We start from the raw sequence: 23,265 nt of genomic DNA on the forward strand, positions 1-23,265 counted from the left end.
GAGTATGAGACTGAGGCGCACCATCCACTTACTATCCCTTCAACACGCTTCTGGTGGCTCAACCCGCACACTGTTGAAGTTAACTAAGGCTCGAAGCATCTTGAAGTGACAAAACTTGTTCATACCCTCCATCTAGTTAAGCAAGATTATTTTGAAGATGGCAATAAAGCTAGGAAGTTGTTGGCCAATAAATTTAAAAAGGGTTTTTTTTTCAAAATCTTGTGTTAAAAATTAAGGATAACTGGGGAAATGTTGTTTAATGCTACTGATATCCGCATAGATTCCTCAAGTTTTTGGGGGTTTATATAGTTCTGATTCTTCTATATCTCTGGTTTCTGTTGCGGCTTTCTTTCAGGACCTTCCCCTTCCTAAACTGATAGAGGAAATGATGGAGGATTTAGATAAAGAAATTTCTAGCCCAAAGATATTGCTAGCTATTAAGGGTCTTAAAGTGGGTAGAGCACCGGGACCTGATGGTCTGAGGGCTAGGTTTTATAACAGTTTGCCCCATTTTTAGTAGCCCACTTGCAAAAAGTATGTAATTTTTTGAGGTCGGGGAGATCTTTACTCCTGGGTTCCAATGTTGCCAACATTATCATCATTGCCAAGCCCGGCCATGATACTACGGTCTGCGGGTCTTATAGGCCCATTTCTTTAATAAATGTTGACCTTAAGATACTGGCTAAAATACTAGCAGCTCAACTCAATACTTATATTGGTTCAGCTAGTCCATCAGGACCAGGTGGGGTTTATCCCTGGGCGGATGGTGGGGGATAACGTTCGCAAGCTGGTGACTATTATGTGGTGGGCCCACAAAGAGAATATTTCCTCTATTTTACTTTCTATAGATGCTTAAAAAGCCTTTGACCTAGTGAATTGGCCCTTTTTATTTTACATGCTTGAACAAATGGGTTTCGGCGTCTTTTGTTTCGATCTTGGATTTATAACTGTATGGTCAACCTAAAGCATGTATTACGGTAAATGGGAGATACTCTGACTACTTTCTGGTTGGGAGAGGTACTCAACAGGGGTGCCCTCTGTCACCCTTGTTTGCTATCTTGCTTGAACCCCTTGCTATTAAAATTCATAATGATCCGCTTATTTCTGGGTTTCAGTGGGCTTTCACACATTCAAACTCTCCCTCTTTGCTGATGACATTATGTTACAGTTAGTGACTCCCATACTTTCTCTGACTGCGATAGAAAGGGTCTTGTGTGATTTTGACAGAGTGTCCGGCTTTAAGGTTAATTGGGAGAAATCTGAGATCCTCAACATCTCATGTAACCCTGACACCAAATCCTCCCTATGTCTTCTTCATCCATTTAAATGGGCTTCGAGCAAGGAGTCTATCTGGGTAAACACCTTAAAACTTTTTTGATTTGAATTACCCCCTCTGCTTGAACATATTTGGCGAGATCTGGAAAAATGGGAATGTTTATCTCTCTCGTGGTTAGGTAGGATATCTGTTATAAAAATGAATGTCCTACCATGGCTACTCTGTTTGTTCCAGATTCTGTCAATATCTGTGTCCAATAGTTTATTAAAATCCTGGCAGCAGAAAATATTTAGTTTTATCTGGAAAAGAAGTCCTTCCAGGGTTCATCGTAGTATCTTGTATAAATCTAAACATGAGAACAGACAGAATATTATGTGCCTGCTCAGCTTCGATCGGTGGTTGATTGGCATTATGCCAATCATCCTAAACATTGGGTTTGATTGAGCAATATTGGATGGCCTCTATACCCCTGATGGCTACCCTTTGGCAGCCCCGCCGTACTTGGCATGGAAGTCCTTGATATGGCACCAACTATCCGCAAGAGATGAAGTTGCTGCTTAGTGGGCTCTCGAGAGTGTTTTCTTTCCTCACATTTGTTTCAAAATGCTTCTTTTCCCCCTTGCTTAACCTTGCAGGCCTTTAAACCCTGGAAGGAGCATGGCATTTACTTGGTGGAACATTGTGGATTATGGGTCGCATGGTCTCTTTTGATACACTGTGTGTGCAATACAATCTTCCTTTTTCAGAGTTTTTGTCCTACCTACAACTTTCTCATTTCTTGCATGGTACCCAAATTAAATCTCAGTTACTGTCTGGTAAATTCCTTTTTAAGGGTTATTGCATTAAGGGGGACTTAATGAAGGGTCTCATTTAAAAAATGTATGGGCTGTTGAATGCCCAACCGGATGGTAAACCTGTGCATCTTTAAAAATGGGAGGCAGATCTGGGGTGTTCTCTTTCAGGGGAGGAATGGGACGTTATCTTTCTTAATATTCATAAAGCGTCTCTTTTTTTCCTTAATTGTGGAAAATAGCTATAAGCTACTGTATCATTGGTATTACACGCCTGATATGGTACATAGGTCTACCCAAATGTTAGCAACTTGTGTTGGCGAAGTTATGACTTGGTAGGATTCTTTTTTCATGTTTACATAAGAATATAAGCACATGCCATACTGGGTCAGACCAAGGGTCCATCAAGTCCAGCATCCTGTTTCCAACAGTGGCCAATCAGGCCATAAGAACCTGGCAAGTACCTAAAAACTAAGTCTATTCCATGTTACCGTTGCTAATAATAGCGGTGGTTATTATATAAGTCAACTTAATTAATAGCAGGTAATGGACTTCTCCTCCAAGAACATATCCATCCTTTTTTAAACACAGCTATACTAACTGCACTAACCACATCCTCTGGCAACAAATTCCAGAGTTTGGTGGACCTGCATCATCTGCCCCCTTAATTATTTTGGGGGCAGATGATGTCTCTCCTTTCAAAAGTACTGTGTGATACTATCACACTGTCAGCAGCGACTGCACTATCAAACCATCCCTATGACAGTTTGGAAGCCGCCTCTCAACTCTTGGAACAACAGGTTTGCATTGCGGCTAGGATTGAAATTAGGAGTCATTGGAGGCAGAGACATGCTCCTCCCTTACATAAGATCTTGTCTAAATGTGATACAATGTGTACGTTGAGCAAACTCACCGCTGTTAAATGAATAATTTGCTGAAGTTTCATACCATATGGAATCCTTATATATTCTGGAGGGAATGAACTTTGACAGTTCTCTTTTTGAATTGTTCACTATCTGTTTCAATGTCCTACTTCGCCATATAATGTTACAAGGGATTGCAGCACTTGTGTATAAATATAAATAGTTTGGGGGGTAGGGGGGATAATTTTGCAAAGTTATTGTTACGTTTGGATGCTTTAACTCGTATTACTCTTCTGATAACAATAAAGAGTTAATTAAAAAAAAAAAATCCTAGCTGGCTACATAAACTTATCTGGCTAACTTTAGGACTACTGTCCAGCACAACCAGAGTTAGCCAGATAAGTTATCCAGCTAAATCTGAATATTGGAGTTAGCTGGATAAGTTATTCTGCAATTTAACTTCACCCCAGAACAGCTCCAAGTTATCCAGCTAACTTTAATCCAGCTAAACAGTTAGCCAGGTAAATTGGAGATGCTGAGAGCAGCGGGAAATTGAAACCCACTGATTTGTCTGGCTAAGTCCCTAACTTAACTGGACAAAAAACATCTGTTGGAAAGAGTATCTGCATCCAAGGTTTCTGTTTGTGTATTGCTGAGTAAATATGGGTAAAACTCACAAAGCCTCGGTATCAGCTACAGTTTGGCTTAAGCATTGCACAAGTGGTGAAACAGGTGGCTTTCCCCATACATCTGATTAATTCTAGCTTTAATTTCTTCCTCTTTGTTTCACAGTTAACTGGGACACCGTGTGGAGAGACAATACGACAAAGAGGTTTTTAGTGCACACTAACATGAACAGGAATGTTGGTCTGTTACGCATCTTCCCTGGAATCACTACTGACACTGTAGGTTTGCTACATAAAATTGCATCAAAATTGCTTATTTTTAAGGGGGAGTTTTTCAACTTATACCATAGATAGAATTGAAGTACTGTGTATTTAGCCTCATTTTGATATATTTTCTTCTGCACCATTGAAAATATAATCTGTGTTTTCCTCCTTGCTGAAGAAACCATTTTACCAGTCAGTTAACCTTTGAGCAATAATGTCATGTAGCTGGTCAGAAACATGAAAACATGAAACATGAAAACAAGGGAAAAGTGATCATCAAATTAGTGGAATTTATGGAAATGAAAGCATGAAAAGGGGAGAGCTAATTTGAGCAGTGAACATGACTGATGATTACCACGTGACATTTTTGGAGGGAGACTTGACTATTCCTAGTTTTTGAATTCAAGTCCTAGTGCATTGTGGTATTTGTAGTCCATTATAATTCAAATTTGTGTCATCTGTACAAAAATGAATTATTAGTAGAAGGTATCAGAAAGCAAGGATTGGTTTAAAGTCTCCATCCAGAACACTTGACAGCTTTGCTTTTATGGCTACACTTGCTTCTAATTTGATCTGTAATTATATGCAAATGTATTGGAACACAAAAGCCAAAAAAATAATCAGTGCCCACTAGGAACTAGACATTTTCTGAAGACCAGTAAGTCACCAGAGTCGCATAAGTGGGTCACTTGATAGCACCCAGCATCAAACAGACATCTGGAAATGCCTGAAGGTCTGTACTGAATATGCGCAGGAACTCTCTTATTGATGCAAACCTGCTGATCCCCTCAATTCATTTTCATCCACTGCGGATGTTGAATGCATCAGTTTTAGAATTCTAATGCTAAATTAATTGGATGGATGGGCAGACTGGATGGACCATACATTCTTTTTCTGCCATCATATTTCTATGTTTCTTAAAAAAAATCCTTTTGCTTTCTTATGCAGGTTTTTTTTTTGTTTTGGCATTAAATGTTATTACTTTTTGTATTCTGGTAGCCAGCTTGAGGTGTGTGTGTGTATGTGGTGTGTGTGGTGTGTGTGTGTGTGTGTGTATATATATATATATATATATATATATATATATATATATATATATATATATATATATATATATATATATATATATATATATATATATATATATATATAATGTGTGTATATATATTTTTTTCTTTTATTATTTTTTTCTTTCTTTGTCATGTGCAAATACACCAATTCAACAGGTATTTTTTTTAAGTTATCTGCTATTCTTTCTTTTAAAAATGACTTTGTTTAATTTTGCTTTGTTTTTTCTTAATATGTGAGAAGCAGTTTAGCTGCTTCAAGTTGTGCCCCAAGTTGAAACAGAAGTTGTCCATCATGAGGCTTGCTGCAAATGTTTGGGGTAAAGTCTTGACATCTTGGGCTTCAGTACCTGTGCTAGGATATTGCCCTGAATGGTTTGGTTTGGGCCTTGAAGATCAGACTCCTTGCCCACCTTTCTGAAAAGGAGAAGTCTGACTTCATGAAGCTGGCATGAATGGCTTGATAGGCAGGCCAAGGAGCTACACCCAGCAATGTTCTTGAGGCTGTAGCAGCTCCTTGATTGGAGGATAGGCCTAGTTGCTGAGATAAGTGTGGCTCACCCATTCAAGCTGAGAGAAGAGCTCTGAGCACTCATGCATGGGGCTTGAGATGGCCAGCAGAAGCAGAGGCTGTGAAACATTGGCATATCACTTCGGCACCTGGCTCCAAGAACATGGGAGCACAGTGTACTCCGCATTATCCAAAGTGGCCTTGCCTCAAGGTGAGCTCAGCCTCCCATGCTAAAACAGCTTTGTGTCAGTCACTAAAGATCCAATCAAGAATCTTTAAGTCTGAAGATTCACACTTCTAGGTTGAATTTGGCCTCCATTCTCAATTGTTCAGTCTTCAGGACTGATATCCTAAAGATTGCTGACATTGGCCCCCATCCATACCATTGACTCAATTACCCTGCCACAAGAATTGGGCAGTCCTAGGTTTTTGGCAAGCCTCCAAACTGTGGCCTGACCCTTTAAAGTAACAAAAACAAACTGCTTCTAAGGTCTCTTGAAAAGAGTTGTTGAATAAATCTGCCCCATGTCACCAAGGTGATCTTTGGTAGAGCCTTATGCCATCAGCAGAGGCCAAGTCTTGGTGTATGTGCCTGCTGCCAAGGTGCAAGACCCACAAGCGGATCTGTCTGCTCACCTTCTTGAGATCTCAAGAAGGTGAGAGTGATGAGGTATAATATCTAACCATCATATTACTGTACCGTGAAGCCTAGCTGCCAGGTGAAGGAGGTCCTTTTAGCATAGATTGCAGAGAGTGTTGCATACACACCCCATTCTGTCTCGCAGCGTGAATGCTTTTATCCATGCCACAAAGTGGAAGCAGGTGAGAGGATAGGAAACAGTGGCTGATGTGTTCTTTGAGCGCTGCTCAAACTCTGCTCCTAATTATAGACCACGGAGGTGGAACTGGGGAGCATTACTAGATGCCATGAGGTGATCCTACTGCTGGAAAGGAAGAGAAGAAAACTTTACCCCCTTTTTCTATCCCTTCTGATCCCCCACCCATTTTCTTACACTCCCAACTGCCTAGTGGGATTTTTCCCTGCCAAGGGCTCAGATTTACAACAGAGAGGGAACCTGGAGGCATGGCCAGGGGCTTTTTTTTTTTTTTTTTTAATTCTTCAGTAGATAAATGCCCAGTTGCTAGTGTAGTATAACATGTGTCTTCCTGAAAGAATTCATCTGCCCAATTCTGTGAGTTTCTGTGTGAATTTGGTTTGATGGGTTTTTTTTCTGAGGTAATGCTCTAAGTTAAAACAGATACAGTAACAAAATAATTTGTTGCTTGATGAAGTCACAGCTCCAATAAACTGGTTTAGTTATCAGCCTCATTACCCTGCTTGTTTTTAAATTTGAATTGAATGGTTACATTGCATTCATCAGTCCTACTAACATTCTTTTTGGGTGAACCTGAACAGATGGAAAGGTAGTGGGTGGTAAATTTGTAATAAAACTCCAACTGTACAGTCTGCCTCACGAGGGTTAGTAGTGATGTGTTTCAAACAATGTATGCAATCTGTATAGAAATGTATGAGGTATTAAAATATAATTTCTTAGTACGAAAACAGCTTTGCCACAAATCATCATGTAGTGGCCAAATAAAACTACAGCTATTTTTTTTTAGCAATTAATCAATTTGATTCTTGAATTTAAATAAACTGCCATAGGCATCCTTAGGATTTTGTCTTCTATATAATTAGAAGAAATGCTCAGGTATGAGAGGTTCTTTTGCTTTCACAAAGTGAGACCTATATGAAGACTTAGTGTAAGTTTATGAATATTTCTTATTCATAAATATTGGTATATTGAAATGTGTTGTCAAATGAAACTGCAAAGCTGTTCTGATTTTTAGTAAACATTATTCTCCTCTTGACTAATTTTTTTTTGACTCTGCTTATTTCTTCTGCTCCTTTAGGGCTACTGGCTAAATTAGTACTGGCTTCTGTTGGACTCTGGTGCATGAGCCTTCCATTTACAGCTACTTGGGCATTTCCCCCGTTTTATATTCCTTCCCCTCCCTGCTTTTGCCTCTCAGCCCAGCCATAGCAGCAATGGTCCTCAGCCAGGGACCCCAAATCATAGCTTCTTCTAGAACTCAGTAATGTGGACCCCATGTCTGGCCACTAGGTGCCACTGTGCTGTGAATGCTACCTCCACAGCATCTGCAATCCCGACTGGCCCCAGGAGCAGAAGATCAGAACTGGGAATTGGGCCCAGGTCCTCCACGTGGCAGTGTACACCACTGCACTGAGCTACTAGGTTGACCCTTAAAAGATAATTTTTATTATTTTTAATAAGACTTTTTTTCTAAAATAAGATGTTAGTTTCTATAAAAATGTTTTTACCATAGGTTTATCTGGTGGTGTGCAGAGGGACTTAAAAATACAATTTGATAGACGGACTGGAGGAGTAGTCCAATAGAATTGTAAATGAATTGCATTCTTTTTCCTTCATGCATGTTGTCTAGTGTCACATATGACAGTAAGTCAGGTAATTTCTTTGTAATGAGAGCAGACCTTGCGATTATTCAAGCACTATTAACAAATATTGCTGTGGGAGGGGAAGCCATCAGTTTAAGCTAATGAATATTGTATTTCGTTGTTGTCATTGTACCTTTTTTAAATTATGGTTTCATAATGGAGAACTAATAACTGCAAACTAATAACGACGTAATAGGCATGGATTTCCATACATTCAAATGGACGTCCTCACCATTGTAATATGGTGTTTCTTTTTAATTATGCCTCTTTATTAAAGATGAAAAATATTGCAAAAGACTTAAAGGTTCTCCTTTTATAGAACAATTTTTGCAACATTTTTTTTATTTTTTAATAGGTTAAAGCATTTCTTCAGCCCCCAATGGAGGGCATAGTACTGGAAACATATGGGACTGGTAATGCACCAGATAATCGCTTGGATTTGCTGGAAGAACTGAAGAAAGCCACAGACAGAGGAGTGTTGATTGTTAACTGTACCCAGTGTCTACGAGGATCTGTCAGTGAATCCTATGCTACTGGAAAGGTGTGAAAAAGAAATGGAGCCTTTTTTTTTTCATGGAGACTACCATTGCACTTACATGTGTCTCTCAGACTTACTGTAATTTTTGCACTTGATTGTAGGTAAAATTTTAGAAAGTGATGGGGAGGAGCTGACTGCCGTGGTATATGTGGGTACCAATGACATAGGAAAGTGCAGAAGGAAGGTTTTGAAGGCTAAATTTAGGTTTGTAGGTAGGAAACTGAAATCTAGAACCTCCAGGGTTGTATTCTCAGAAATGCTCCCTGTTCCACGTGCAGGACTCCAGAAGAAGGCTGAGCTCCAGAGTCTCTATGCATGGATGAGACGACGGTGCAGAGAAAAGGGTTTTAGATTTGTTAGAGACTGGGGACATTCTGGGGAAGGGGGAGCCTATTCCAGCAGGATGGGCTTCACCTTAGCCAGAGTGAAAACCAGGCTGCTGGCACTAACGTTTAAAAAAGGAGAGAGCAGCATTTAAACTAGATGATTGGGGGGGGAGAAGCCGACAGTCGCGCAGAAGTGCATGGTTCGGAATGATGTATCTTTGAAGGATATTAACAAAACAGGGATATTAGGGCATCCTAATAGGTTGTAATATTTGTTAAAATAGCTCAGGTGCCTTTAAGTAAAGAGCAAGCAGAGCAGAAAGATTCCAAATTACCCCTGTCAAATGATAAGCAGGTTATTAATACAAACAAAATTCATACTTTGAAATGTCTATACAAATGCTAGAAGTCTTTAAAAAAACTAATTTTAAAACGAGCATGCGTGCATCCATAGACACACGCATTCAGCGCTTACCACACGCATAAGTATGCTCCCAATTTTAAGAGGTTACGCGAACAAACCTACTTTACATATCTCCCATAGGACTTTGCTGGCCTTAACATGTATATGAAAGTGGATTTTAAAACATGCTTGCATGAGGAACATAAGGACGTTCCCAGTTTTTCCAATTAGTCCACCAGTTTGCCCAGTCAATCTCGAGGTCATCCAGACCCCTCTATTTCTTCATCCTACATGCTCCCCAATTGATCCAGACCCCACACCCTGTTATGTAAGCCCAAAAACATGAGATATGCAGACTTGCTTCTCATCAGTGTTGCAACAGTCGATGCCCGACGGCTTCACTCCGCCTACCTTTCTTTCTTTGCTCCTCCTCTTGCTGCGGATGGACGTCTGGCTACCGCGGCATCTGCTTGCCGCCCTCTCCGGTGTTCCCGGACCGGCTTGGGCGCTGCCTCCCACCATGCTCCACTTGTAACTTAGGGCACAACACAACTGTGGCACTGTAGGTCAGTAGGGGACTGGTTCCCACAAAAGCACGAAGAGTTGGGTTCAGGCCTGGAACAGGTTGCGCAGGACGGATTGACCAAAGGCACGGTCCTGATGCCCGTTTTTATCCAAGCAATAATGAGCTGCAAATGTGTAAAGAGAACTCCAGGTTGTAGTCCGGCAGATTTCGATGACTGGGACTCTACGTAAATGCGCCACTGACGTCGCCATAGCCCGCACAGAGTGAGCCTTTACTCTGCTGGCTAGCAGAAGGCCTGCCTGCGCATTGCAGAAGGTGATGTAATTCACCAGCCAGCCAGTTCGACAAGGTCTGTTTACCCACTGTCACCCCCAGCCTGTTAGAATCAAAGGACACGAAAAGCTGGGTGGACTGTCTGTGGCCAGCAGTGCAATCCAAGTGGAAAGTCAAGGCCCTTTTACAGTCCAAGGTATGAAGAGCCCGTTCCCCTGGGTGGGAATGAGGCCTCAGAAAGAAGGTGGGTAAAACGATGGATTGATCGATATGAAAATCAGTTACTATCTTGGGCAGAAACTTCGGATGTGTACGCAAGACCACATGATCGTGGAAGAACATCATGTATGGTGCATATGTAACCAGAGCCTGAAGCTCACTGAACCTACAAGCTGAAGTAATCGCCCCCAGGAATATGACTTTCCAGGTGAGGAACTTCAGGTCGCAGGACTGCAGCAGCTCAAAAGGAGGTCACATGAGCCACGCCAGGATAACATTGAGGTCCCAAGATGCAACTGGAGGCTGAAGAGGGGGCTGTAGCTGGAGGAGGCCCCTCATGAAATGGCCCACTAAAGGTTGCCAGCAACACTTCGATGGTACGTGCTGACAGTGCTGAGGTACACCCTGACTGAGCTAGTCTGAAGCCCAGACTCTGACAGATGCCACAGGTAGTCCAACAGCCAGGGGAGGGGGCATGAGGAAGTATCTAAATCACGTCCCACACACCAGATGGAAAACCTTGTCCACTTCAAGCTATAGGACTTCCTGGTAGAGCACTTCCAAGAAGCCAACAGGACCTGGAAGACGCAGTCCGAGAGCTCCAAGAGCTGGAGGTCTACGTGCTCAACATCCAAGCCGTGAGGGCCAGTGCCTGGAGGTTCGGATGGCGCAGAGCGCCCTGATTCTGTGAGATGAGATCGGGCACCGTCCCCAGATGGATGGGTGCCCGCACCAACAGATCCTGCAGAAGTGGGAACCATACCTGTTGGGGCCAAGAGGGCGCAACGAGTATCAGAGTCCCCTTGTCCTGCTGAAGCTTCAGCAGAGTCCTCAAGAGGAGCGGTAGAGGGGGGTACGCGTAGAGCAGGCCCCTCCCCCAGTGGAGGGAAAAGGCATTGCAGACCGGATGTCCACCCCCCCCCCCCCTGGGCACCAGGGAGCAGAACCTGCTTACCTTGTGGTTGTGTGAGGAGGCAAAGAGATCCACATCCAGCTTACCCCACTGGTGAAATAGCTCAGCCGCTACCTCCGGGTTGAGGGACCACTTGTGTGGCTGGAAGGAGCAACTTGCGGTCTGCTAGCATGTTGAGTTGGCCTGGCAGATAGGTCACTTGCAGAGACATTCCCTGTGAAAGGGCCCAGATCCTCACTTGTTCCGCCTCGTGGCAGAGGAGGGACGAAACCGTGCCACCCTGCTTTTTGATATACCACATCGCAACTTGGTTGTCTGTCTGAATTAGGAAGTCCTTGGACGACAACTGGTCTCTGAACACCCACAAAGTGTACGGAATTGCTCGAAGCTCCAGGAAGTTTTATCTGAGAGCGGGCTTCATAAGCAGTCCAAAGACCTTGCATGTGGATACCGTTCACATGGGCTCCCCAGCCTTGAAGGGACACATCGGTGGAGAGAATCACCTGAGGCGGAGAGGGTTGGAAGGGAAGTCCTTTTTCCAGGATAGAGACACTCTTAGAGGATCCGTAATTGCGACAGGAACCTCGAGATCCTGGGAAGCCTGTCTCCACTGGGACAGTAAGGTCCATTGAGCGCTCTTCATGTAGCAGCGAGCCGGAGGGGTCATGTACAGAGGCCTCCATGTGGCCCAGCAGGTGGAGCAGAAGGCAGGCTGGCACCCTCTGGCAGTTTTGGCAAGTGATCGCCTGGTCTCTGGTCAAAACAGCTTTCGCCTGCGCTGTGTCCAGCCTGGCGTCTATGAAGTCCAGCTGAGGAGACTGGCAGAGATGAGACGTAGGGAAGTTTATAACAAACCCCACAGTTTGCAGCGTCTGCACTGTCAGGGCCAGAGCATACAAGGCTCTGGAGCAGGAGTCACTCTTGACCAACCAGTCATCCAAGTAGGGTTACACGTGCACCGAGTGATGCCTGAGGTAGGCGGCCACCACTGCTAGGCATTTGGTAAAACGTGGGGGGCCAATGCCAGCCCGAAGGGCAGCACTTTGTACTGGTAATATGCTTTCCTCACCATGAAGCAGAGATACATCCAGTAGCTGGGGACAGTTGCAATGTGTGCATAAGCCTCTTTGAGATCGAGGGAGCAAAGCCAGTCTCCTCCTCTGAGGAGTGGGATCAGTATGCCCAGAGAGATCATCTTGAACTTTTCTCTTAAGAGAAACTTGTTCAATGCCCGGAGGTCAAGAACGGAATGCAAGCCATCATCTTCTTCGGAATGAGGAAATACCTCGAATAGAACCCTCGGCCCTGCTGTTGGCAAGGGACGAATTCCACTGCGCCCGCTAAAAGGAGGGTGGAGAGTTCAGTCTGAAGTATGACCAGTTGGGCTGATGAACCCCACGATGGACATGAAGGAGAGGTCTCTGAGAGCCGGCTGAAATTTAGACAGTACCCCTGACGGATGATAGAAAGGACCCAGCAGTCTGATGTGATCTCTTCCCAGCGATGGGCAAAGCTCATAAGCCTGCCTCCGACTGGGGGAATCTGATGGTAGGGGTACAGTCAACTGACTTCTGCTTCCTTGCTGCCAGTCAAAAGCCCATGACCGGGGCTTGCTGGGGCGCCGGCTGGGGTCTGAGTGCTCGCTGTTGGCAAGCATGGCATACGAGCCCGGGAGGCTGGAAGATAATATTTACTCTGCAGGTAAAAGGGATTCCGGGAACCCGATCTGGAGGATTTTCTAACCAAGGATGGGCCTTCAGAGGCGCTAGCGGACAGCTGTTGAAGGGTATCATGATGGTCCTTCAATTGCACTACCGCATCCCCAAAGAGGTTTTCACCTGTGCAGGGGAGATTGGCTAGCCTATCTTGGACCTCCAGCCAGAGGTCAGAGGCCCTGAGCCATGCCATTCTCCCAGCACTGATGCCCACCGCCACTACGTGGGCCACTGTCTCGAAAACATCGTAGGTGGAGCGCACCTCATGCATTCCTGCTTCGAGACCCAGCAGGGCAATGGCCAAGAGGGTCTCCTGCTGCTGTTGAGGCAAGCCCTCTGCGAAGTCATGGACCTGTTTCCAGAGATTGCAGTTATTTTGGGTCATATAAAGCTGGTAGGCAGCGATGTGGGCCACCAGCATGGTGCCTTGGAAAACTTTCCTGCCCAGGGCATCGAGCTCCCTGTGCTCATGTGCTGGAAGGGGAGAGGTATGGGTGCGGGAGCGCTGGGCCTTTTTCAAGGCGGACTCCACGACTACCAACTGATGGGGAGAATTCGCTTCTCAAACCCCATGGCTTGCTGCACCAAGTAGGTGGCATTGGCCTTTCTCTTGATGAAGGAGATAGAAATAAAATTTATTAACAACACCATCAAAGATTGCTTCTACAAACTTCAGGTCCTAAAGAAACTAAGACCCCCCTCCTTCATCACAAAGACTTTTGGACAGTCCTCCAAACCACTTTATTCAATAAAATTGACTACTGCGACACACTACTCTTAGGCCTTCTCACATCTACCATCAAACCTCTCCAGATGCTGCAAAACGCAGCGGCCAGAATCCTCACCAACACCCGCAGAACATATCACGCCAATCCTTAAAGATCTCCACTGGCTTCCGATCCCCTCCAAAATTCTCCATAAGAGCCTCATAATCATTCACAAAACCCTTCACAACCAGAATATTCACTGGCTTAATGATTCCCTTCACTACCATACCTCTAACAGACCCAACAGATCCGCCTACAAAGGACCCCTTTTCACACCCTCTCTCAAACTTACCAAACACGTCTCCACCACAGAACGAGCACTTTCCATAGCTGGACCAACAATATGGAATTCTATGCCCCCTGATTTAGCCAAGAATATTGTACAAGGACTTTTAAGAAAAAACTAAAAACTTAGCTGTTCAAACTGGCATATACATAACCTCGCCTCTCCTCCCCTTTGGTACTAGCCTTCCAGTTCCCACCCCGTCCCTTCCCTCCCCCCCAGCCCTTCAACATACAAATGTATTTATTTAAGTCTCCAGTTCATTTATAATCTCCTTTCCTGGGTCCTCTTGACTTCACTTTTATCTTCTCTCCTCTTCCCACCTTGTTCCTTTAACTCCCTGTTACATGTAACTGTTAATTGTATTTCCTAAGTTAGGTTGTTTCCCCGTTCATTGTAAACTGATGTGATATGCAAATGAATGTCAGTATATAAAAGTTTTTAAATAAATACTGTTGCTAGTAATAGCAGTGGCTATTTTCTAAGCCAACTTAATTAATAGCAGGTAATGGACTTCTCCTCCAAGAACTTATCCAATCCTTTTTTAAACACAGCTACACTAACTGCACTAACCACATCCTCTGGCAACAAATACCAGAGTTTGTGCATTGAGTGAAAAAGAACTTTCTCCGATTAGTTTTAAATGTGCCACATACTAACTTCCTGGAGTGCCCCCTAGTCTTTCTATTATCCGAAAGAGTAAATAACTGATTCACATTAACCCGTTCTAGACCTCTCATGATTTTAAACACCTCTATCATATCCCCCCTCACCCGACTCTTCTCCAAGCTGAAAAGTCCTAACCTCTTTAGTCTTTCCTCATAGGGGAGTTGTTCCATTCCCTTTATCATTTTGGTCGCCCTTCTCTGTACCTTCGCCATTGCAACTATATCTTTTTTGAGATGCGGTGACCAGAATTGTACACAGTTTTCAAGGTGCGGTCTCACCATGGAGCAATACAGAGGCATTATGACATTTTCCGTTTTATTCACCATTCCCAACATTCTATTTGCTTTTTTGACTGCCGCAGCACACTGAACCGATGATTTCAATGTGTTATCCACTATGATGCCTAGATCTCTTTCTTGGGTGGTAGCTCCTAATATGGAACCTAACATTGTGTAACTATAGCATGGGTTATTTTTCCCTATATGCATCACCTTGCACTTTTCCACATTAAATTTCATCTGCTATTTGGATGCCTAATTTTCCAGTCTCAGAAGGTCTTCCTGCAATTTATCACAATCTGCTTGTGATTTAACTACTCTGAACAATTTTGTATCATCTGCAAATTTGATTACCTCACTTGTCGTATTTCTTTCCAGATCATTTATAAAATATTGAAAAGTACTGGTCCCAATACAGATCCCTGAGGCACTCCACTGCCCACTCCCTTCCACTGAGAAAATTGTCCATTTAATCCTACTCTCTGTTTCCTGTCTTTTAGCCAGTTTGTAATCCACGAAAGGACATCCCCACCTATCCCATGACTTTTTATTTATTTATTTAACAGTTTTATATACCGTCCTTCATAGTAAATAACCATATCGGATCGGTTTACAATTAACAAGAATAAAAAACTGGGGTAACTATTCAAGTAAACGAAAGATAAACAGTAAGTAGGAATGAGTCAAAGTTACAATCAACAGGGAAGAGAACTTGGAAGCTTGCAACAAGCTGGAAAGAAGATAAGGCAGGAAATAAATATGAAGTGATGCCATAGGGCGTACGGGTTAAAGCTTAATGGTGCTTTAACCTGGGAGAGTCAGAGTCCATTCGTGAGTCCATTACTTTTTCCTAGAAGCCTCTCATGAGGAACTTTGCCAAACACCTTCTGAAAATCCAAATATACTACATCTACCGTTTCACCTATATCTACATATTTATTAACTCCTTCAAAAAAGTGAAGCAGATTTGTGAGGCAAGACTTGCCTTGGGTAAAGCCATTCTGACTTTGTTGCAGATTACTATAATTAAAATTAGCTATGGTACCTGAAGATTGGAGTGTAGCCAATATAACGCAGTTTTTAAAAAGGGTTCCGGGGTGATCCAGGAAACTACAGACCAGTGAGCCTGACATCAGTGCCTGAAAAAATGGTTGAAAATATTCTAAAGTAGTGTTTCCTAACTGGTGTGCCGCAGCTGTATCTCTGGTATGCTGCAGCAATCTTTAGTTTCTCTTTCCCCTACAACGGCTGGCCTGCAGAATATCCTCCCACCAGCAGGGAGAGTAGGAGAGCAGCGCTTATCTGCTGCTGCTTCTGCTTTCCCCTCTTGGCTGCTCTCTACACTGGGCCCTGTAATCTCACAAGTCCTGTTGGCCCCATGCAGTATAACTATTACAGAGGGAAACTGGCAGAGGAGAAAGAGGCATAACCAGATAAGTGCTGGTAGAAAGGACAGCTGAATTTGCTAGGAAGCTGGGGGTGTTGTGGAAGAGGGAAGGGAAGGTGATGGGGTAGGAGGCAGAGAGAGGGAAGCAAAGAGAGAGTGCTGATGCCAGGAGGGGAGTGGGTAGGAAAGGGAGTATAATGGAAGGGGATGGTGGAATGAGAGGGTAGGAGAAAGAAGGTGATAGAGATGATGTCATGGGGTGGAGGGAGAGAGTAGGAAGGTGATGATACCAGGAGGGTGGAGGGAGAAAGGGAGGGAAAGATGATAGTGATGTTGTAGGGGGGAGTGTAGGGAGAGAGAAGGGGGGGAAAGGTGACTATGAAAGAAAGTGGGAAGGTCATAATACCAGGGGGGTGAGGGGAGAGAAAAGTGAGGAGAAAGTGATGATAGAAGGGAGAATAAAAGGAAGAGATGTTGATGATGCCAGGGCGGGGTAGAAAGAGAGAAGGAAGAGACGGTGATAATCCTCTGTAAGAGGGTGAGAGGGACTGGAGGAGAAGATGATACCAGAGGTGGTGGGGGGAGAGGGAAGGAAAGAGAAGGTAATGATGCCAAGGGTGGTGGAGAGAAGATGAGGATTGCAGTGGAGTGAAGGGAGAGGGGATAAGATGGTGATGATCTGAGGGGTGGGAGAGGGAAGGGGAGGAAAAAGGTGATGATGGGGGGGGGGGGGGGAGTGAAGGGAAGAGTGAAGGGGGAGAGTGAAGGGAATGCCCTTCAGGAGGATGTGGTGAAGACCAGAACTGTGAAGGACTTCAAAGGGGCGTGGGATAAACACTGTGGATCCATAAAGTCAAGAGGCCGCCAATGAAGAGTGGGTGACTCGCCAGAATGATGGCTAATGCCTGGAGACAATACCCTTATTCAATAAACGTACACATGCTTACTGTGACTCCAACATCATTCTAGCTTCAACAGCAAGAGGAAATGTGGAATAAAGGATCTGCACTCACAAAGGGGGGAGTAGCTGGCTTGTTACGGCGGTTACTACCCCTAACCAAATAAGCCTGTTACTTCAATTTCTATGCAAATACAGCATAGTTCTCTGCTTCAACGGCAGGGGAGAAGAAAAAAACTGATACTACACACATCCAGCAGAGCTCTCTGCTTCAACGGCAGGGGAGAAGAAAAAAGGGTTCGCACTCACAAAGCGGGGAGTAGCTGGCTTGTTACGTCGGTTACTACCCCAAACCAAATGTGCCTGACACTTCACTTTCGATGCATATCCAGCATGGCTCTCTGCTTCAACAGCATGGGAGAAGAATAAACTGATACTTCAAGCATATCCAGCATAGCTCCCTGCTTCAACAGCAGGGAAGAAGAAAAACAACCAATAAGGGCTGTATAACATAGTCTGGGTAAAACAAATAAGCATGGGTGTAGCTTGCTTATTGCGGCGGTTACTACCCCTACTACCCCTAACTTATCAGCTAGATATTCACTTGGATGCAGCTCCATCACTGCTTTCTACATTAATGGTGGGGGTGGAAGGGAAATAGAACCAAGAGCTAAGAGAAACAGATAAGTATGAGAGAAAGTGTGTGAAGCTTGCTGGGCAGACTGGATGGGCCATTTGGTCTTCTTCTGCCATCATTTCTATGTTTCTATGATGCCAGAGGTAGGGAGAGGAAAAGAAAGTAAAGAGAGAATGATGATGCCAAGGAAATGGGGGAAAGGGAAGGTGATGGTGTGCGATGATGAAATGAGCCCAATACTAGGTGTGCCACGACACAAAAAAGGTTGGGAACCATTGTTCTAAAGAACAAAATTACTGTACATAGTAGCTGGACATAGTTTAATGGGACAAAGTCAACATGGATTTGGCCAAAGGAAGTTTTGCCTCACCAAATTTGCTATATGTTTTTGAAGGTGTGAATAAACAAGTGGATAAAGGTGAGCCAGTTGAAATATTGTATTTGGATTTTCAGAAAGCGTTTGACAAAATACCTCATGAGAGACTCTTGAGGAAATTAAAAAGTCACGGGACAAGAGGCAGTGTTATTTTGTAGATTGAGAACTGGTTAAAAGATAGAAAAGAGAGCGTAAGGCTAAATGATCAATTTTTTCAATGGAGAAATGTGAATAGTAGAATCCAGCAGGGTTTCTGTCCTAGGACCATTGCTTTTTAACATATTCATAAATGACCTAGAGATGGGAACCACGAGTGAGATGATCAAATTTCTTGATACAAAATTATTCAGAGTTGTTAAATCACAAGAGGATTGAGAGAAATTGCAAGATAGAGGTCTTTTAAATCATGAGTGGAATTTTTAAATGTGAATCAGTTTACTTTTTCAAAAAGTACTAAGACTAGGGGACATTCAGTGAAGTTACAAGGTAATGCATTTAAGACATAGGATACTATATTTTTTTTACTCAACGCATAATTAAACTCTAGAATTTGTTGTCAGAGGATATAGTGAAAGCTGTTAGTGTAGCTGGATATAAAAAAGATTTAGACTTTCCTGGAAGAAAAGACCATGAACCATTATTAAGGAGGATTTCGGGAAATCCACTGCTTATCCCTGGGATAAACAGCATGGAATCTATCCACCTTTTGGGATCCTGCAGATACTTGACCTGGATTGGCCACTGTTGGAAACAGGATACTGAGCTTGATGACCTTTGGTTTGACCCATTATTTATTTATTTATACATTTTTATATACCGACATTAGATCAGTGATGTCACATCAGTTTACAGATAACGGAACGGAAATAAGCGGGGGGGGGGGGGTGTACTTATTTCTTACAGTGAAATGTATTTCTAACAATGCAACGTAATGAAACTTAAATTCTTGTGTATTTCTAACGAGGCAACATTGCCAAGATTCCCCAATCCCACAACGACTCAACAAACATCCCTCCATCCACCCACACATGGACCCAATTCACACCCGTTGCATCTACAGAAATTGAACCCATCAAAAAAACCAAACCAGCTTCCCACCCCGTAGACTCCATCCCCATCAAAACCCTAAAACTCATCAAAGAGATTATTGCCAAACCTATAACTCAAATCATCAACCTATCTCTCGAGCAAGGAATCTTCCCAGACAAACTCAAAAATGCCATCATCAAACCAATCATCAAAAAACCGCAACTCGACAAATCAGATCCTGCAAACTACAGACCAGTCTCCAACCTCCCATTCCTAGCAAAAATCATCGAGAAAACTGTCAACAATCAACTCACAGACCACCTTGACGCCCACAATTTTCTTCACCCAACACAGCACGGCTTCAGAAAATTCTACAGCACAGAAACTCTCCTCCTCACCCTCACTGACACCATCCTCAGAGGTCGTGACAGTGGCAAAACATTCCTCCTGATCCTCCTCGATATTTCAGCCGCCTTTGACACCATCAACCACAGAACTCTCCTCACCAGGCTTAAAGAAATCGGTCTGCAAGACACTACACTCAATTGGTTCAAATCTTACCTCACTAACAGATCCTTCATTGTCAAGACAAACTCATCTGAATCCTCCCAAGTGCCCCTCACCCATGGCGTCCCTCAAGGTTCTTCACTATCCTCGACCCTCTTCAATATCTACCTCCTTCCACTATGCAAATACCTCTCAGATGCCAACCTCACCTTCTTCGTTTATGCAGACGACATTCAAATTCTACTCCCCATAACCAAATCCATTGAACTCACCATGGAAAGATGGAACAAACTCAGTTCAAAACTATCACAACTGCTATCCCAACTATCACTCTGCCTCAACCAAGCTAAAACAGAAATCATTCACATCCAGGACGACCGTCCCTCTTCCCCCCTCGAGAGCACCCCCCCAAATGATCCAGGAAGCTCAAACAACACGGGGATGCCAAACTCATCAAGAACCTCTCACACCATCCACAAAAAACCTAGGAGTTACCATCGACAGCCAACTCAACTTTAAACGACACATCTCCAATACAATCAAAGATGGATTTTTCAAACTTCAAACACTAAAAAAACTCAAACCTCTCCTCCATCCACATGATTTCCGCACAGTACTGCAATTAATTATTTTCTCAAAACTCGACTACTGCAACTCCCTCCTCCTTGGACTTCCGGAAATCCACATCAAGCCTCTCCAAGTCCTACAAAACGCCGCCGCCAGAATCATCACCAACCACAGTAAATCCTCACACATCACTCCCACTCTCAAAGACCTCCACTGGCTGCCCATCACACAAAGAATCCAGTATAAAACACTCACCCTTATACACAAAAAAATAAACAACAAAATGGTCTGGCTAAACAACACCATCCAACCATATATCACACAAAGAACTCTCAGATCCTCCAACTCAGGTCTCCTCTCCATCCCAAATCTCAAAAATGCTCACCTCAATGCAACACGCAAACGAGCCATTTCAACTGCTGGCCCTATCCTGTGGAACTCCCTCCCCACACTTCTCAGAAACGAACCCTCACCCCAAGCCTTTAAAAAACAGCTCAAAACATGGCTGTTCTTAAAAGCCTTCCCTCCTGAACCCCAACATCCTAAAATACATGTTCTTGAAAGCCTCTCCGCTTGACTACTACCCTGCACTAACGCATAACCCCCCCTCCCCTCCCTCCTCCCTGTCCCCCCTCTACTCGTAACCAAATCATATTGTACATTTTGTATATAGGCTATAGGCCATTTCTCTATACCCACATTTAAGTATATTCAGCTGTTACAATGTTTCTTGTATTAATTGTTTAATTATATTGTTACAATGTAAAATAGGGCAGTTCTCGCCCTATTCAACCTGTTATCTGGAAACCGATGTGATATTTCGATCGAATGTCGGTATACAAAAGAAATAAATAAATAAATAAATAAATAAAAATTAAAAATATAATAAACATGAATTGATATGAATTTCTTCTAATGCAACTTAATGAGACTTGAGTTCTTATAACGAAAAGTAATGAACATAATCAGCATGCGACATGGGACATGGAAGCAGAAAAATATGTGTAACAAGAGTCGGATGGGAATATGGTACTAAAAGGAAGGTGGGGGGGGATAGGATCATTGGGGGAAGGCTTGTCAGAAGAGCCAGGTTTTTAGGTGTTTTTTGAAGAGCTGTGTTGAGGGTTCAGATCTTAGTTGTGCTGGAAGGTTGTTCCAAAGTAAGGGTCCAGCGATGGACAGTGCGCGCTCTCTTGTTATGGTTAGATGTGCTTCTTTTGGGGTGGGGATGTGAAGAAGACCAGTGTTAGAGGATCAGAGGTTTTGTTGAGGTGTGTGGTATTGTAGGGGCGTGCTTAACCAATTCAATTTGTCGTTGTGGAGTGACTTATGGATGAGTGATAGGACTTTGTGTTGTATTCGGAAGATGATTGGTAGCCAGTGGAGGTCCTTGAGGATGGGAGTGATGTGGTCCGATTTCTTTCTGTTTGTGAGAGATCTGGCTGCTGCATTTTGTAGTAGTTGCAGCGGTCTGATTGTGGCGGCAGGGAGGCTGAGCAGAAGGGAGTTGCAGTAGTCAAGCTTTGAGAATAGTAAGGGCTGGAGGACGGTTCTGTAGTCGTGTGGGAAGAGGAGCGGTTTGAGTCTTTTGAGGGTCTGGAGTTTGAAGAATCCGTCTTTGATGATGGTGTTGATGTGCTTTTTGAGGTTGATTTCCGTATCCAGAGTGACTCAGGTTTCTTGCTGAAAGGGTTAGTTGTTGGTTTGGGAGGGTTGTTGTGCTTTGATGTTTGAGATTGCGGTTGGCGTTGCAGTTTTTTTGTGGTTGAGGCAGAGTGACAGCTGAGCGAGGAGTTGAGTTATATCCGACAGGTGAGTGTCCCAGGTTTTTAGAGTGTTTTTGAGGGATGATTTGAGGGGGAGCAGAATCTGTACGTCATCTGCATATATGTAATATGTAAGGCCTTTTTTGGAAAGAAGGTTGCAGAGGGGGAGCATGTAGATATTAAACAGGGTGGAGGAGAGGGATGAACCTTGGGGTTCGCAGTGTGGTAGGGGGATTTGTTTGGATTGAGATTATTCTATTCTTACTGAGTAGGATCTGCTGGAGAGATAGGAGTCAAACCATTTGAGTGTGGTGTCACATAGACCAATTTCTTTTAGTCTGGTTAGCAGGGTATTGTGGTTGATAGTATCGAATGCGACGGAAATGTCAAGGAGTATCAAGAATCTTATGTTTTTATGAATGAGAAGAACTGAAGCCACTTCTACTGCTTTAATAAGCTGGTGGAGAAAAACTCGCGTAGTGAATTTGTAACTTTTCCAGCATATCTTTACAAAGTTTTTTTCATTTGAGTTCACTGAAAAAGACTTGTAACCAGCAAGCTGCTTCAGGGGCACACTCTTGTCATTCTCTGGAAGAGTGAGGATGATTCCGCCTCATGTGGCAACAGGAGCAGTAAAGGACTCAGCCTCCAAGGAATCTTTCCTTCAAGTTTAACTTATCTAGTACCTCCCTGGGGAGGTAAGGGGAATGGCATAAGGTAAAATGACCCTAAAAACAAAACAACAGATAGCCTTCACAATGTACAACTATGTAAAAAGGTAAAATTGCAAACCAAATATATATATTTTTTTAAACGTTGCGCAAAATTTTTTTTTTGTAACAGAGGTTCATGTTAAGTCAAAAACCACACATGAATAAAATGTCATATGCTGTGGTCTTAATAGGCACCTCTTAATGATCTAAAGTGGCCACTTTAAATTTTAATCCCAGAAAATAAACACTTGATTTAAACGAAGAGACTTTTTTCTGTTTCTTGTGTGATTCTTCACTACTCATGGAAATTTAGCCATCTCAAAATGCAGCAGCTGCACACTTGCATTTGCTTGTTTACTTTTTGTAATTAGCATCCAACCTGGTGGAACTTTTCACCTTTCTGGATGAGCTTGCCATTAAAAGTCCTCTGAATCAGTCCTGTTGACCACCATGGTTCAATAGTAATAATGTGCACTGTCCATTTTGCCAGATTTTATTAGCATCCAATTTCTTTAAAAGAAACTTGATTGTTGAATAAATGCATTTTGAAAGTTCTTGGCTGATTAAATCTATTTTCTGTCTGTTGCTATAATTGCAG

At 43.3% G+C, this 23,265-nt stretch overlaps 1 protein-coding gene across 1 annotated transcript in view; it reads left to right on the forward strand.

Moving 5' to 3' along the window:
* ASPG (asparaginase) overlaps nucleotides 1–23,265 on the forward strand; it is a 184,646-nt gene that overhangs the window by 108,892 nt on the left and 52,489 nt on the right. The window contains exon 8 of the mRNA XM_029598056.1: nucleotides 8,233–8,418. Within this exon, the coding sequence (XP_029453916.1) occupies nucleotides 8,233–8,418 (186 nt within the window). The remainder of the gene's footprint in view (nucleotides 1–8,232; nucleotides 8,419–23,265) is intronic.

The sequence above is a fragment of the Rhinatrema bivittatum genome, chromosome 4, assembly GCF_901001135.1.
Source record: "Rhinatrema bivittatum chromosome 4, aRhiBiv1.1, whole genome shotgun sequence".
NCBI classification, from domain to species: Eukaryota; Metazoa; Chordata; class Amphibia; order Gymnophiona; family Rhinatrematidae; genus Rhinatrema; species Rhinatrema bivittatum.